General features: G+C 33.0%; 3 protein-coding genes across 6 annotated transcripts; 2 read left to right on the top strand and 1 right to left on the bottom strand.

Annotated features, from left to right (window-relative positions):
* The first annotated feature begins 1,038 nt into the window (after positions 1–1,038).
* On the top strand, positions 1,039–4,686 carry LOC113846586 (polygalacturonase At1g48100-like). Of its 2 annotated transcripts, none has more exons than XM_027475034.1 (6): positions 1,039–2,160; positions 2,474–2,641; positions 2,754–2,798; positions 2,892–3,099; positions 3,197–3,278; positions 3,879–4,686. In XM_027475034.1, the coding sequence occupies exons 1-6, from the start codon at positions 1,726–1,728 to the stop codon at positions 4,384–4,386; spliced, it is 1,446 nt and encodes a 481-aa protein (XP_027330835.1). In that variant the 5' UTR covers positions 1,039–1,725; the 3' UTR covers positions 4,387–4,686. The 2 variants fall into 2 exon arrangements, with proteins under 2 accessions (XP_027330835.1, XP_027330844.1); XM_027475043.1 differs by having other exon boundaries at positions 2,474–2,661; positions 2,771–2,798.
* Positions 4,687–7,200: 2,514 nt separating this feature from the next.
* On the top strand, positions 7,201–8,981 carry LOC113852917. Of its 2 annotated transcripts, none has more exons than XM_027483316.1 (5): positions 7,201–7,386; positions 7,507–7,577; positions 7,682–7,726; positions 8,328–8,425; positions 8,607–8,981. In XM_027483316.1, exons 2-5 carry the CDS (start codon positions 7,524–7,526, stop codon positions 8,695–8,697), a joined length of 288 nt encoding a protein of 95 aa, XP_027339117.1. In that variant the 5' UTR covers positions 7,201–7,386; positions 7,507–7,523; the 3' UTR covers positions 8,698–8,981. The 2 variants fall into 2 exon arrangements, with proteins under 2 accessions (XP_027339117.1, XP_027339118.1); XM_027483317.1 differs by having other exon boundaries at positions 7,201–7,409; positions 8,607–8,901.
* A 994-nt stretch (positions 8,982–9,975) lies between these two features.
* On the bottom strand, positions 9,976–14,704 carry LOC113848952 (probable boron transporter 2). 2 transcript variants are annotated; one of them, XM_027478415.1, is made up of 12 exons: positions 14,601–14,704; positions 14,314–14,396; positions 13,992–14,184; positions 13,549–13,687; positions 13,212–13,377; positions 12,418–12,584; positions 12,098–12,271; positions 11,816–11,911; positions 11,502–11,651; positions 10,900–11,219; positions 10,514–10,781; positions 9,976–10,254 (listed from the first exon to the last, which is right to left on the bottom strand). In XM_027478415.1, exons 1-12 carry the CDS (start codon positions 14,702–14,704, stop codon positions 9,976–9,978), a joined length of 2,139 nt encoding a protein of 712 aa, XP_027334216.1. The 2 variants fall into 2 exon arrangements, with proteins under 2 accessions (XP_027334216.1, XP_027334207.1); XM_027478406.1 differs by having other exon boundaries at positions 11,514–11,651.
* Between the last annotated feature and the right edge of the window lie 253 nt (positions 14,705–14,957).

The following is a 14,957-nucleotide window of genomic DNA, read 5'->3' as shown; positions in this document are numbered from 1 at the left end:
TACAAAAACTTTTCTGCTTCCAAGTTTCAATAGCAACAATGAGAAAGGGTTGTAACTCCTATCATTTATCTCCATCACGATGAACCAGATAAGAAAAGCTTATGAAAATTTCACTCTCTCTTGCTTTCTCTATTCCTCTTTAATCATATATTATGTTAACCAAAGGATCATGGTCTGCCTGACGAATTTTGGTCTGCTTTTTTTAGTGGAATATGAAAATAGTTTTGGGGCATAGAATTTTGTAATAAGCTATGTAAATGGGTGTGGTAGTACTATCTGAATTGCCTTAAATTAAGTCGAATGAGCTAAGGATGAGAAAATAAAACATCTTAATCAGAGTTAGTTGATTAATATCGCAAGCAAGAGAAAGTTTCTTATTCATAAAACGGAAAGAAAAATTTTGTTTAACTCAAATTAGAAAGGTGGTTGTGATTTATTATGTAAGTTCAATTGTTTTTTGTGTCTTCCTAAGCGGCTTCATATATTCACGATTCCCACGATTCTTAGCTTTCTTCTTTTTACTATCTGCTACTCTGTTATTTACAGATCTTTCTCTAACATATAGCTATAATTCACATGCAATACCTCATATACTGTTATTTTTCAATGGCTGCATGTGTCGGTTTGGCCTCTTCCAAGGCAAAACTCATAAATATGTCATATTACCGGACAAAATATGCTAAAAAACCAAGTTTCATTTTCACAAATTTTTTGATCATTTACTTGAAACAGTATATTACATGGCTTCTAGTCTTCTTTATTCTAATTTAATGTGTTCAGTTTAATTATACTAAAAATACTCTCTTTTTCTTAAAGGGTTAAATATATTTGATCTAGTTAATTTCCACAAAGGAACTTATTATTCTTGCGTATTTATAACCTAAGCTGTCAGTATATAGTCTTGTAGCATCATCTATAAAAATTCATAAAAGACACTTGAAATTTGCATGCATAATAAGTGCAAGTAGTCAGTTCCCAAACTAAAGATGCCATGGACCTTATGTAGAGTTTTTTTTTTTTTTTTTCTCATGTACTAGTAGTATCTCATTTCTATTTTTAGAGCTCAACTACAGAAATTATGGATGAACAGAATTGAAATAAAAAAGAAGAAAAAGTAATAGAAGTGTGGTTGGTGTTGGCACGATTTTCTAGAGAACTTGAACCTCAAAGAAGCTGAACATACACTTTTAAAAATTGTCCAGAGTGCAGTGAAAACAAATTCAGAAAACACAAAAGAGAAACTCATGGTAAGCTAAGTCCAAAAAGCAAGAAGAGAACGGAGGCATCATATCACGGACCACAAAACATTGAATACATACAGATAAAATATGAAAGATGATCATAAAAATGAGGCTGTAGAACAAAGACAGCGTGGCATGGTTACTACATAACATTGACATCCAAAGGGTCTCTATAAAACTTCCAACTGTTTCCTTGAGACAACGAATCAACCATGAATCAACACGTGTCCACCTCATGCTATAGAATTTATTTCTAAACAATATCACCTACGTTTTAGTATAAATAACCACCTTTGCTTCAAGATAGTCCTTACTAGACTAATTTGCTTCGAATACTCTACAAGTTATTTTAATCTCCTCCATTTATCAAGATTTCTCAAGCTAGAATTTCGTATTTTCTAACCACAGATAGCATCTTTGGAGCAAGTTGCGGTGGTTTCACATTGGTGCACACATTGTTAGTTCAGTGTTAAAATTCTTAGACATGAGACTAACAATGAGTCTCATTCATTGGTCTTTTATCCTTTGGATTACCATGATTCTTTTTATCCAAAATTTGGATAATGTGGAAGGAAGATACCACAATCACAAGAGGCAGAAGAAAAATTCCCCTGCTCCTAAGCCTCCTGCTAATCCACCTACACCAGAGGATCCACCTTCACCCCCTTCCAATCCTCCTAGTGTTCCCTCTGACCCTTCTCCAATTGATCCGGGGGATTCACCTTCAAACTGCATTTTCGATGTAAGATCCTTTGGTGCAGTTGGAGATGGTTCTTCTGATGACACTGCTGCATTCAGAGAAGCATGGAAAGCTGCTTGTGCAGTAGAGTCAGGGGTTGTTCTTGTTCCAGAAAATTACTGCTTTATGATCACTTCAACAATTTTTTCAGGTCCATGCAAGCCAGGACTAGTATTTCAGGTAAGAATGCTTGTTAAATTTTCATGCCATTCTTATTACACTTTTGTTAACATAAGTTTTCAGTGCTAAACATATAAAATTTAATAAGTTTTTATTTGAAATAAATGAACATTTATTACCTTTTTGTATTATCCATATAATGGATAATTTTTTAGAACAAAAAAATTACTACTTATAATTGATTAAAATTTGTCTTAAGGACATATGTTAACATATTCTTTTATTATAATTAATATTATTGCGTAAAAAAAATGTACATTTTCCCTTGCTAGGTTGCAAATATAACTTACTAACAAGGTTGAAATGTGAACAGGTGGATGGTACTCTCATGGCACCAGATGGACCAGAATGTTGGCCTAAGGAAGATAGCCGCAATCAATGGCTTGTGTTTTATCGACTTGATCAAATGACTCTTAATGGGACAGGAATCATAGAAGGCAATGGAGAACAGTGGTGGGATCTACCTTGCAAACCTCACAGGGTAATCAATTCACCTACCCAATAATAAAATAGACACCATTTCATTATTGTTTTATTTATTTAATGTTAAATGAACTCAAACTAAATATGCTAATAAAAAAATGGCATTTCAGGGTCCCGATGGAAATACTAAATCAGGACCATGTGACAGCCCTACAGTGAGTGAACCACTAAGAATTCAGCTCAACTATTACATAACTGGTTTTTTTCTTTCTCAAGTGTCTTAGAATTGTTTCTCTTTTCTATTATAGATGATACGGTTCTTCATGAGCTCCAATTTGATGCTGAGTGGGGTGAAAATTCAAAACAGTCCTATGTTCCACGTGAAATTCGATGGTTGCCAAGGAGTGCTGATTGATAAGTTGTCCATTTCTTCGCCTAAACTCAGTCCCAATACTGATGGAATTCACTTAGGAAACACAAAGGGTGTCGGGATATATAACACCATGATAAGCAATGGTAAAGACTAAAGAACAATGTCTCACTTGCTGGCACTTTGGTTCTATGTTCCTTTTAAATGTTAAAAGAAGTTAACAAGAATGTAATTTCTGAACAGGTGATGACTGCATTTCAATTGGACCCGGGTGCTCAGATGTGGACATAGAGGGTGTAACTTGTGCTCCTACCCACGGAATTAGGTATGTCACACAATTTCCTTTATTTTTAAGTTAAATTGGGTTGTTATTTAGTAACTGCCAATTAAGGATGATTACAGTACAGATAATTTAATTATTAAACTCATTTTATGCTTGTTATTTATATATTCATCCCTATTATGATTACCAATTCTAGAACCATTTCTAAATGCAAAATGAATGGAAAGTGACTTTTACCACTAGCATGAGTATAGACTCTTCAAGTTGTACCCCAAGATTCCAACTCGTCTTCAGAAAAAAATCATGGGAAAGTGGTTTTGAACTGGAATGTTTCAACCTTTAAGTGATCCTCACTAATTCTCCTAAAAGGTTTATCACAGGAGTTATTTTCTGCTTTTAGTGATCTATATAACTATATTAATTTAACAGTTGGAACAGTTCAAACTACCAATCATTAATATGACAACAATTTCTATTCTTCACTTCTGTCCCCGCATGACAACAGAGCAGCACCTTTTGCCTTAATTAGACACATCAAAACTATTTTGGAACCTTTACAATACCAAGTTTCTATGATGCTAATTTTGAGCAGTTTTCAAAAAAAAAAAAAAAAAACTTAATGTGGTCACTTCATTTCAACAGCATTGGAAGCCTTGGAGTGCACAATTCCCAGGCATGTGTCTCCAACTTAACTGTTCGAAACACAATCATAAAGGAATCAGATAATGGTCTTAGGATTAAGACATGGCAAGGTGGTACTGGCTCAGTGACAGGCTTAAGATTTGAGGACATCCAAATGGAGAATGTCAGAAATTGCATCATTATTGACCAATACTATTGCTTGTCCAAGGAGTGTCTGAATCAGACTTCAGCTGTACATGTAAATGATGTGTCATATAGGAACATAAAGGGTACTTATGATGTAAGAACCCCTCCTATACACTTTGCATGCAGTGACACTGTGGCTTGCACAAACATAACACTCTCTGAGATTGAGCTTTTGCCATTTGAAGGAGAATTGCTAGATGACCCTTTTTGCTGGAATGCTTATGGAACTCAAGAGACCATGACTATACCTCCACTTAATTGCTTAAGAGAAGGTTATCCTGATACAATGGGGGAGCTATCTGGATATGAATGTAGAAATTAACATATCACTTTAAATTGTGGTTCCTAATATGAAGGGCATATCATATAGTAAGCAAATGTATAGAGCCAAAAGGGTCATTATTGTGGGTTGTGATTGTGGTCTTATTTTGTTAGTTAGGATTCGTCCCTATTTGGGGTATTCCCTTGTGTGTGATGAGTGACGAGATATAGAATTTAGTCTCTTTTTTGGGACCTATATTGTAATAGCTTGACTGAACATTTATATATATAATATGATAGGTTTCAAATATCAGCTTAGGTTTCATTTCAGAAGAGTTTAAATTTATGTAATGTTGTTCAAACTGGATGTTACTATATGTCGGATTGGACTGATTTTGAGAGATTTTTTTTTAGAATAAAGCTACTTTTATTTTACTTTTTTATAATATTTTTTCCATAATACTTTTTTCCTTGTCTCTTCATATAGTATATTTCTCTTTTTTTCTAATCTTTCTTTTCATTGCAGAAGTTGTTGTGGAAATCTAAAGTGAAAATAGCATTACTCAAAAATTTAAAACAAGTAAAATGAATTGGTTTAAATTACTGTTTTTTGTGAAACCCGAACTAAATCAACAAGATGAAAAATAGGTTAATTTTGTTTGATTTATCGGATTTAATATATATTTTTATTTTTAAAAATTAGAGAGATAACTTGAGTTTATTGGTTAATTTAGAAGTTTCTTTAAACTAAAATGATGTTTTATTATACACATGAACAAAAATAAAATAAATTTAAAATTGTACTAGTTTAGATAACAAACTCTTTTAGCTAAATATTGTGTTGTTACTAAACAAGAAGAAAAACCAGAAAAAGAACTTGAAACTAATTAATTCAAGTATTGGATCGTTGAAGTTGAAAAACTGATACTCTAATACCTAAACAATAATCAGATTTTGTTAGTTTAATTCAGTTTAAAAACATAGAAATTTAATATAATCAATTCAATTAATTAAGTTCAATTTTTGGACCCATCTAATTGATAATGCTACGTTGAAACACGCTCCGGCGTATAAGGAGTCACTGAATAGAAGCATTTAATTGTTCAAATTACTGACAATTATTTGTTTAGCATATACGGCCTAAAAAAAGAAAATTATTTGTATTTGTTTGTCTATATAGAAATTTAATATAATATTAATTATTATTCTTTAATGAAAAGTTTTTTTTATCTCATTTTTCATTGTTTTAGTCATTGAAAATGTTGTGAGATATAAAGTAAGAATAACATATTACTTAATAATATAAAGAGATAAAAATTTAGGAAAGTAATTTTATATGTCTGATTGATATAAGTTTAAAGGACAAATGTTTAATTTTACATATCCAATGCTAATTTTTGCCGTCCATTATTATATTTATTATTTTTAAAATAAAAAATAAAATATTTTAATGGCCAAAATATTCTCTAATAATAATGTTACCTTAGAGAATTCTAGTCCCTAAACCCATAATCATACCAATACTACCCCAAAAATGACCATCAAATTTACAAATGTATAGTCGAATTAGAAACTCTACACCAAATCAAACACTCAAAGGATAAGAGTGAAACAAAGAAGGTAGATCATATCAAGGTTCACAATGAGAGACTTAATAGTCCAAAATTATAACAAAAAATTAAAAATTTTGCAATCTAAAGATATTTTTAATGAGATAAATAAAATTGAAAAAGTGAGTAATCTTTTATTACATTGTTTTTAATTCTCTCATTATATAAAATTCATATAAAACTTACTAAATAAAAGTAAAACATTATCGTTTAGTAAATCACACATAATTTTATCCACTAATAAAAAGTGAGATAAAAAATTAGAGAGTATTATATTAGAGATTGTATTCTTGAAAATAAAAATAATATATTTTTTTAAGAAGTAAATAATAAGAAAATCAAAACGATTTATTTTTCTTATCAAAGAAAAGGACAAGGTTTAAGATTCTTAAATTGTTATCATCAAGTTATTAAATCAAACATGTAAACATTTTTTTCAAAATTAAATAACTTATATTAAAAGTATGTTATAATTTTGTTGAAGTATCTACGTACAATCATTTGATTTGAGAATTCAATGAAAAAATATTTAAAAGTTTAGTTAATTTAAGTTAAGATAACATTTGAACTTGTGCATAAAGAAAAACTAAAAACATGTTGTAATAAAGAAAGTTTATCCAATATCAATGAACAAATTTTTAAAAGTTTAGTTAATTTAAGTTTCATCTAAAATAAAAATTAGATAAATTAAGATAATATTTGAACTTGTGCATAAAAAAAAGTTGAAAATATGTTACACTAAAAAAAATTATTTAATGTCACCAAAAGTTAATTTGAATAGTAAATGGTTCGATATCAACTATCATTTGAGTAATGTTTTGAATTTGAATTTTTATGGATATAAAAAAAATTTAATAATAAATTTAATCTATTATGAGCGCGATTCGGGTCGAATACAGAGATTAAAAAAATAAATAAATTCATCCCGTGTCAATGTGGACACTTTCTTAGCATATTTCTATTTAACAGCTTTTAACCGCCTTTGTTTTTTTTTTAGCTTTTCTTCTTAAAAGTAGAAGCCCAGCTTTGCGAACAAAAACACAAAATAAAAATTTAAAAAGTTGATCAAACATTGTGATAATACAAATTAAGAGGTTAACTTTTGATTAAATTATATTTTAAAATATAAAATATACTTATAACTATTACTTATACATATATTTAAATTTTATTACAATTTTAATTATTAAACTTTTAATAAACAATTACAAGCTCTCTTCATTGTTTTAACTCCGTGTCCAGCATAGTGACCCTCTCCAACGAAGGGAAGAGAAAGCACTCTTCTGTGATTCTAGTAATATAAAAACGCCAAGTCGTTTCCTAAGGCCCACCCAAAACGCAGTGTGTGTTCCTCTTTCGTCTTCTTTACTTTGGTCGTGCACACTCACTCTCTGTCACCGCGCGGGGCTCAGAAGCTGATTTTGGTTTTGATTCAGAAAAATCAGTATCAGGCAATTTCCAACTATCCCAATTTGTCAATCTTGTGATGGGTTTCGAGCAAATTTTTCGTTACACCATGTTTGCTTTTCTGCCTCCAAACTTATCGATGAATTGCCTGTGTTGTTTTTTAGGATCTTTCATTTTGAAAATGCCGTCCCTTCAAACTGCACTTCCACCTGAGCTCGCCAACAATGCCATTAGGGTCAGATACTGAAAATCCTTTGCTTCTGTTTTTCAATTTTTCAAATTTTGTGCCTTATAAAAAGTAAAAAACTCCTTTTTACCTTTATGGTTTTTGTTTTATAGCTTTACCGTGAATGTCTGCGAAGAGCAAAATTTATTGGTCATCGGGTATGTGATTTTCTCTGTTTCCCTTTCAAGCAAATTCAGTTGTAGTTTCTTGCTATCAGCCTAATTTAAATTGATTATATGTGAAAAACTCGGTTTGTTGTTTGCTATGCTCAGAAGTTTTACCATTGGCTCAAGTTTGTGATATATGTTTTCTAAACACTTGCAATTGATGTGCATATTAAGATATTTAGATTTAACATGTTGGAGATATTCTGATCCTCCGAGTATACAGCTTCATTTACTTATACAACTAGGGACAGATCCAGAAATCCTGGGTAGTGGGGCAAGATAACTCTTCTTGCATCATATGAAAAACAATTTAAATCCTTGTTAGCAAAATTAAAAAGATGAAACTTAAATAACAAATTAATACTATAATAGTATTAAACATTTTTTAAAGTAAGTGGAGGCATGTGCACCCCCGTATTGATTAATGTAGTGTATACAAAGGCTATCCTTTATGATCATGGTGTGCTTCTCCCCTGGGGTTAATATCCTATTTCAGCTTGTAATGCACTCTTTCTGTCGAAGCACTGTATTTGTTGTACATGTATGATGAGACTAACATGCATGAAATTGATTATCATATGCCTGCTTGCAGAAACATAACACGGAGCTTCTTGTTGAGATGGTGAGACAACAGTTTAAGAGACACATGCATGAGACAGATCCCGAGAAGATTGAAAAGTTGAAGGATGAGTAAGCTTCAGTCTAGTATATTGCATTTATATTGTGCATGCTTATTCCCAGTGTCTTCCCTTTTACTCTCTTTCCCCTTCATGAGCTGCAATACATTTCTGATGTCTCCGTGCACAAAATCATGCGCGTGAGAAATTTATAATTCAATTACTTATTTATAGACTGGTTTCTGGTTTTTCAGTGCTGCACGAGGGCTTATCAATCACATGCTCTATGAGTCAGAGCAAATGTCAGGTCGTAAATTTAGCAAGAATCCTCCTAAAGCTGCTTAATTTGCTTCATTCCACATGATTCAGTTTGTCCATCAGTGCAAGGTTTGGCAGATCAAGCATGTAGAAGAAACATTGCAAGGCTTTTATGATGGTTATTGGTTATGCTAAAATGTTACCAAAAACAATTTCAGAAAATAGCACAATGGCTGTTTTGCTGTTACTCTTTCATATCAATAGTGCTTTAAGTTTTTTAAAACTTTCTTGGTGAATCTTTTGACGTTTGTGCCAGTGTAGAACTAATAAACCTTTGGAGGAAATAACAGTGATCCGTCTTGCTTTTTTATATTTCAATTTTGGTTCTTGTTTACATTGAAAAAGCATTGTGTATGATACCAAATAAGTCTAAGCCAAGAGATTATGGCATTATTATGTTCCAATTCTCTACGCATAAAACATATCTACAATTTCTGGCCTCAAGGTATTGTCACTTGTGGGCTTCCGATAGCTGGATTGTTTTAAGGTTCGTAAAATCTTTTCTTGCTTTTCTTGGGGGTAGAAGTTTAGTTATATGTTAGGATTTCATGTTCTTGATGAAGAGCGTTTAGTTTTTATGAAGAACAAGAAATCCTTTTACAGTCAAACCAAGCCAAAAATGTTGGACTTGAAGGGTTAATGACAAGTGTTTAATGAGTCATACAACATACAACTAAAGCAAAACGTGATTCACCAGTTGGTTTCTTCCAGTTTTCTCGATTCAACATCTCGACATAACTTTATTTTTTAGCAATTATTCTAGAGTAGCGAGAAACACCGTATGATTGATTACTTATAAAGTGATCTTACATAATTTGCACGATGTTACATGGAATTCACATTGCATCAACCACAGGATGATGTTGAGAAGAATATTTATAAGATTAACAAGATTGAGGTTGACCGCGTTTCAAGAACGAACAATTTTGTTAACGATAGCATTGCGCTCTCTAATAGATCATTTGTTAGGTTTATAATGGTCTGGTTTGGTTTAGAATCAAAGCTTTTGCTCGTTAATGAAAATTTATTTAGGACTCCAAAACTTGTCTTTTCCAAGCCGTCTCGCGATATTTATTTTACATGAGTGGTTGATTTTAGAGCTTCATTCTGACTTGAACAATGACAGATTATGGAGACATGTAGTCAATAAAAAGTTGGTAAAGTAGCAACATTTCAATGCCTAGACAATTGCATTACCTAATAAATCATAGACTCTATCCAATCTTACATTTTCTTTTTAATCGATAGACATTAACGCTCTCTTGTAATTTAAGGTCATAAGTACTAATCAAAGACTATCAGTGTTCAACCGCTTTTGCTCAAATTGGATGGCCTTGCTTCTCCAGGGCTAAATGGTCCTCTCCCAACACCTCTAGGGCTGTGATTTCCTCTGAGTTGACTTACCCGAGGGCTGGATACTTTATCTGGGAACCTTAAACTTGTGAACACTTGGGATGGTATTGCAGTGGAGCTCATAACCTTTGGACTGCATACATGTCTAACCTCACCCCGGCTTCTAGTGATTATTTCATCTAGAATCTCTCCATCATCTGCAAAGGAAGCTGTCCTGCTCAAGTCCCCTTCCTGCACAGCCACAACAAGAAGCATGGAAAAAAGGAGCCTAAGTCATGGATTGATCTCGAAGTTGTCATGCAAGTGTCATGATCCTAAGAAATCTAAATCATTATATAACTGCTTGAAATTATTGATATTGACATCATTTGTGTTTCATGTAATTCCAAGACCTGCACGTATAAGTAGTTTCATTTATTTCTTTCTACTAAGAGATAAAACTCCTTGTATGTAGCTAAATAAAAATTTGGCTCTAGTATTGAAGACTTACAGTAGCTTGGTTGAATGGTAAAACAGGTGCCTCTTCATATTCTGCAGCATCTAAATCTTGAAGGTGTGCTGCTTTGAAAAACTTGGGCAGAATGTACTGTCTTACAGGAACCAGAAGCATGATCATCAATGGGAATAGAACCCCTGCTGTTGGAACCCAAGTGATACCAAAACAAACAAGTAAGTAAGCAGTTTGGAAGACTGTAAATACTGCAATTGTCTTGAATGGTACAGTTTCCACATAAGTTGCATGGCACTCCTCCAGAACTCTACAATTATTTTTCAAATGAAAAAAACAAAGGCAGCAACTCAGTAATATAGTGACAATTCAACTTTTCTGGAAAGAGAAAAAGCAGACATGAAATGCTGTTTTAGAGCGTATCATACTTGTATCTTCTGCTTGGAGCAGTGAAAATTAATAAAATCCGTTCCCAGAACTGGTTTCCAGGTAAGTTTTCAATGGCCATGAAAGCAAAATAGCCCCAGAGTACAGAAGTTGGAATCATTTTCAGGAAAGGCATTGCTGCTACACATCCTCCTACCATCAAAGATTGGAGCAGGTTGCTCACTCGTTGTTCTTTGACTTCAACAGGCAATAGGTCATCGATTTCCTTCTTGACATCAAATATTGACTCGTCAACTGGAGCATTTATACCCCCCATGCTTGATGCCATTTGAATGGTTGACTCTTTTAACTGTTTAAGTCCCTGTCAAAACGGGTTTAGGCAAGGTTGGATGCTAACATGATATGCTATTTCCTGTTTGAACTAGAGACAATATCGGAATATGTTCAGTTTGTTAAACCATAAAAACAATGATATAATGGAAGATTCTTTTTACATCAGGTTTAGAATAGGACACTTTCAAAACATGAAACAGAACATTGGAATTAGATGCCAGAAAACTGTTATCAAATTCAATTTGTTCCTTATTGAAGAGTGATTCTGTCATATAGGTGGAAGGAGAAGGGTGATTGATAAAAAGACCACAATCCCAAGTACCACTGAAGAAGGTTCCTGGTGAACTAGAGGGGTTTGCATCTGCCAGTATGCATCTTGAATACTTTCATATACTTGTTCCAAGCTTTCTTGCTTTTTCATAGAACCTCGTGCTGTAGCAACAAGTTGCTTTCTAAGTAACTGCAAATCACCCAAATATAAAGATGATGATAGTTTCAGTGCACATGTAATCATAATATCATAATGTGTTCATGTTCCACTTACTTCTTTAAGGTTGGCAACATTTATCACAGTAAAGCTCTATAAAATGAGAGAACGGGACTGCAATTATAATTAATTTCTACCTGGTGCTTTAATGTAGCTAAACTTTTGGTATGCATTGGAGATTGTGGAATGACACCATTTGATGGGGGAATTCCAATTAGACCACATAATATAACCTATCATTCATTCAACATATCAAATATTGCCAAAGGATCACATTCAGTTTATGAACAGATCAGGAAGCCATACACAATGTCAATATCAAATTGCAAGGGAAAGCAAAGAGCGTTAGGCAAAAGGCAAAGCACCAAAGCAATTTTATATAAAGCAAAGGATCAAATAGAAGAAGGATTATCATGTACCATGAATCCCAAAAGAAGTATATCATAATGGAAAGAAGGTGGCTTTCTTAAATTGAACTCTTTCTGTTGAGCAAGCTGAGATGCTACACTATGGTCAAAATAATAAAGGACAGCAATCATTGTTGCTGGAATAAATGCTCCAATAATATAGAGAACTGGTACATTCAGCATATCCTGTCAGTGATTCTGAATATTTCATGAAAAATTTCTATGGAGGAACTGAACATTTTTATAAAAGAGAACTTTAACCATCATATTTCCTAATATAAAGTAAATAGGACTTATTAACTAGCCAGTCCAGTTTGGACTTTAATCATCACCTTTATGACAGTCCAGTTTTCAAATGCACCAGAGGACCATGGATTTGGACTGACGAGGCGCCTAGGTATTCCTTTTGGGATACTTCCAGTTGGAATATAAGAAATGGCAGCCCACACAAGAACCATCAATGGGACACCATAATCTGCTATGAAGCCCCGTAAACATCCTGTAACAAGGAGAAAATAGTCTAAGAACTACGAAACATATGATCGACTTCCATTTTCAAAGTAAATTTGATAGGTCAATAGAAAATTATAAAGTTGGCATATTATGGGCTCAAGTCTTTCTTTGTGCATTAAAGAGAGGTCATCTTACAAAATTTACTTTTTAAGAGTAGCAACAAAATTTTCTTTAAGGCAGAAATTCATATACAGATTACTAAGTCCACTTGGTAGCAGCAAAAACAACTCTACCATAACTGAATGCTAGCTGCAATCCATATCCCCTCAACAACATTGTTCCCACAGCAGCTATTCTCTTTTAAGGCTAGCATGTAGTTATGTTATTTTCGTCACATAGGAGGCCTTAAGGTGGGAAGCAAAAGGGATGCAGAAGGTATTAAATCAAATTCAAGCACATCACTTTACAGAACAAAATCCATGTCATGTAAATTATTACTTATTAGCTTATTGACTTCTTTTAAATACTTCTTTCAACATGCACATCCCAATGGAAGAATATAGTGTTTGTGCAACAACTGACCATAATGGAAAGAAAGTTTTGTGCATGCTTACTTCATGTCATGTTGATGGTGGAAATGCACATGGTTTCTACAAAATTTCAGAAGTCTTACCTGATGCATATCGCCAAGACCTTGCCTTTCTGCTTTTCAATGCTGTAAGCAGGAGACCAAAGGACAGAATCAAAGCAAACATGCCATTTCCAAATCTCCATGAAGATTGAAACTCAGGTGATGTTAGGTTTGCTCTCTCAGGTATATTAAACTCATCAATGAGTCCCTGTTAAACCCAATTATAGATAATCTTTTTCAGTTGAATTGATTCCCATCCAATATTTTATCATCAATCTTTATATTTCCATTACTTCATGCTAGAACCAAATAATCATTTGAGCTTCAAAAACTTATGTATCAATATTACTATCAGAGAAAAGAGAAAAATGTCTCTTACTTTAATAGCCTCTTGCATGAAAAGCATTGCGATAAGAAGGCCAAACAGTTCCCCCACTAGGCGAGTGAACCTGTTGATGACGGAGCAGGCTCCTAAGATGGCCAGTAGGAACAACAAGACTGCCGTCCACATGCATACCCTGCCCATACATTAAATACATAAAGAAAATAAGAGCTTGTGTGTTTTCTATTTTTAAAAACAGATTTTTCTTTTTGAAAGTAAAAAAAAAAAAAATTATTTTGTTAACATAAGTTTTATTTTCATTTTCTTCTTAAAAACAGTTTTTTAAAATTGTTTTAAAATATAATTTTTAAAAATTAAAAACCAAAACAGAAACAAACAAGCCTAAGTTTCTTTTATATGGCAACTTACAGACAGTAACTTATACAAATTATAGCCAAATCGATTACATCACTTCAAATATGAAACTAAGCAGGATATACCATCCAGTCCATGCCAGAAAGAGCTTTGAACCCAAATCTGGTCTACTTTTTGCAAAGTTGAACATGAACGTATACATAATTACAGTTGGTTCTGCTACTCCAAGAATCAGCAAAGGCTGGCCTCCAATAATAGAGTGTATAATTCCACATAATGCAGTAGATGCCAACGTTTGCACTGCAGTTAGCACTCCATCTGGAAATTGTTGGAACACAGTACATCAAAATTGAGGTGCACCGTGCACTACGTCACTATCTCACAAGACTTCATGCATGCACAAAACCCAAGAAAAGTATGGGATATGAGTAACAAGAAGTATTGTACCTGTGTCTCTTTCTAATTGTTCTCCAAATGAAATCACTGGAATTGCTGATGCAAAAAATATATATGTGGTTGGGGCAAATATCCTAAGAAACATCAGTTTAAATACCAAGTTAACATTCCAATCAAAACAAGAAAAGTATGATTTACCAGGAACTGCTTAAAAGTGTAGTAATCTTAAAGGAACACTAACTCAAAAGAAAAACATTCGACCCTCGTTAAATTATATGTTATTATATCAAAATCCATTATGCTAAGAAAATAAGTGTTTTTGTAGTATAAGGATGTACCTGAAGCCTGCTGTGACACCACCAATCCAGTCTTGCTTGTAACAAATCAATCTCCCTTGAAGATCATTTTTAATTCCGCGAAAAGGAACAAATGTCTCTTCCATAATTTCTTAACTATAAGTTATGAGCAATGACCAAAAACCAAAACTCTACTGTGACTTCTTTTCCCCTTGTAATCTTTAACAACAGCACAGATGTGCAGAAACTTCACTGTATTCAAGCAGTTAATATTAGCTGTTACCAATGCACGTAGAAAAAAAAAACTACACATCTATGGCAAAATCAGCAACAAGTTGAACATCATTAAGATTTATAAGATGATTTATCCTTCAATAGAACCCCAGTTGGAATGTATAA

The sequence above is a fragment of the Abrus precatorius genome, unplaced genomic scaffold (assembly GCF_003935025.1).
Source record: "Abrus precatorius isolate BTA unplaced genomic scaffold, Abrus_2018 Scaffold10, whole genome shotgun sequence".
In the NCBI taxonomy this organism is placed as follows: Eukaryota; Viridiplantae; Streptophyta; class Magnoliopsida; order Fabales; family Fabaceae; genus Abrus; species Abrus precatorius.
Note: the sequence above shows the minus strand (reverse complement) of the source record. Positions and strands in the feature narration are given on the sequence as shown.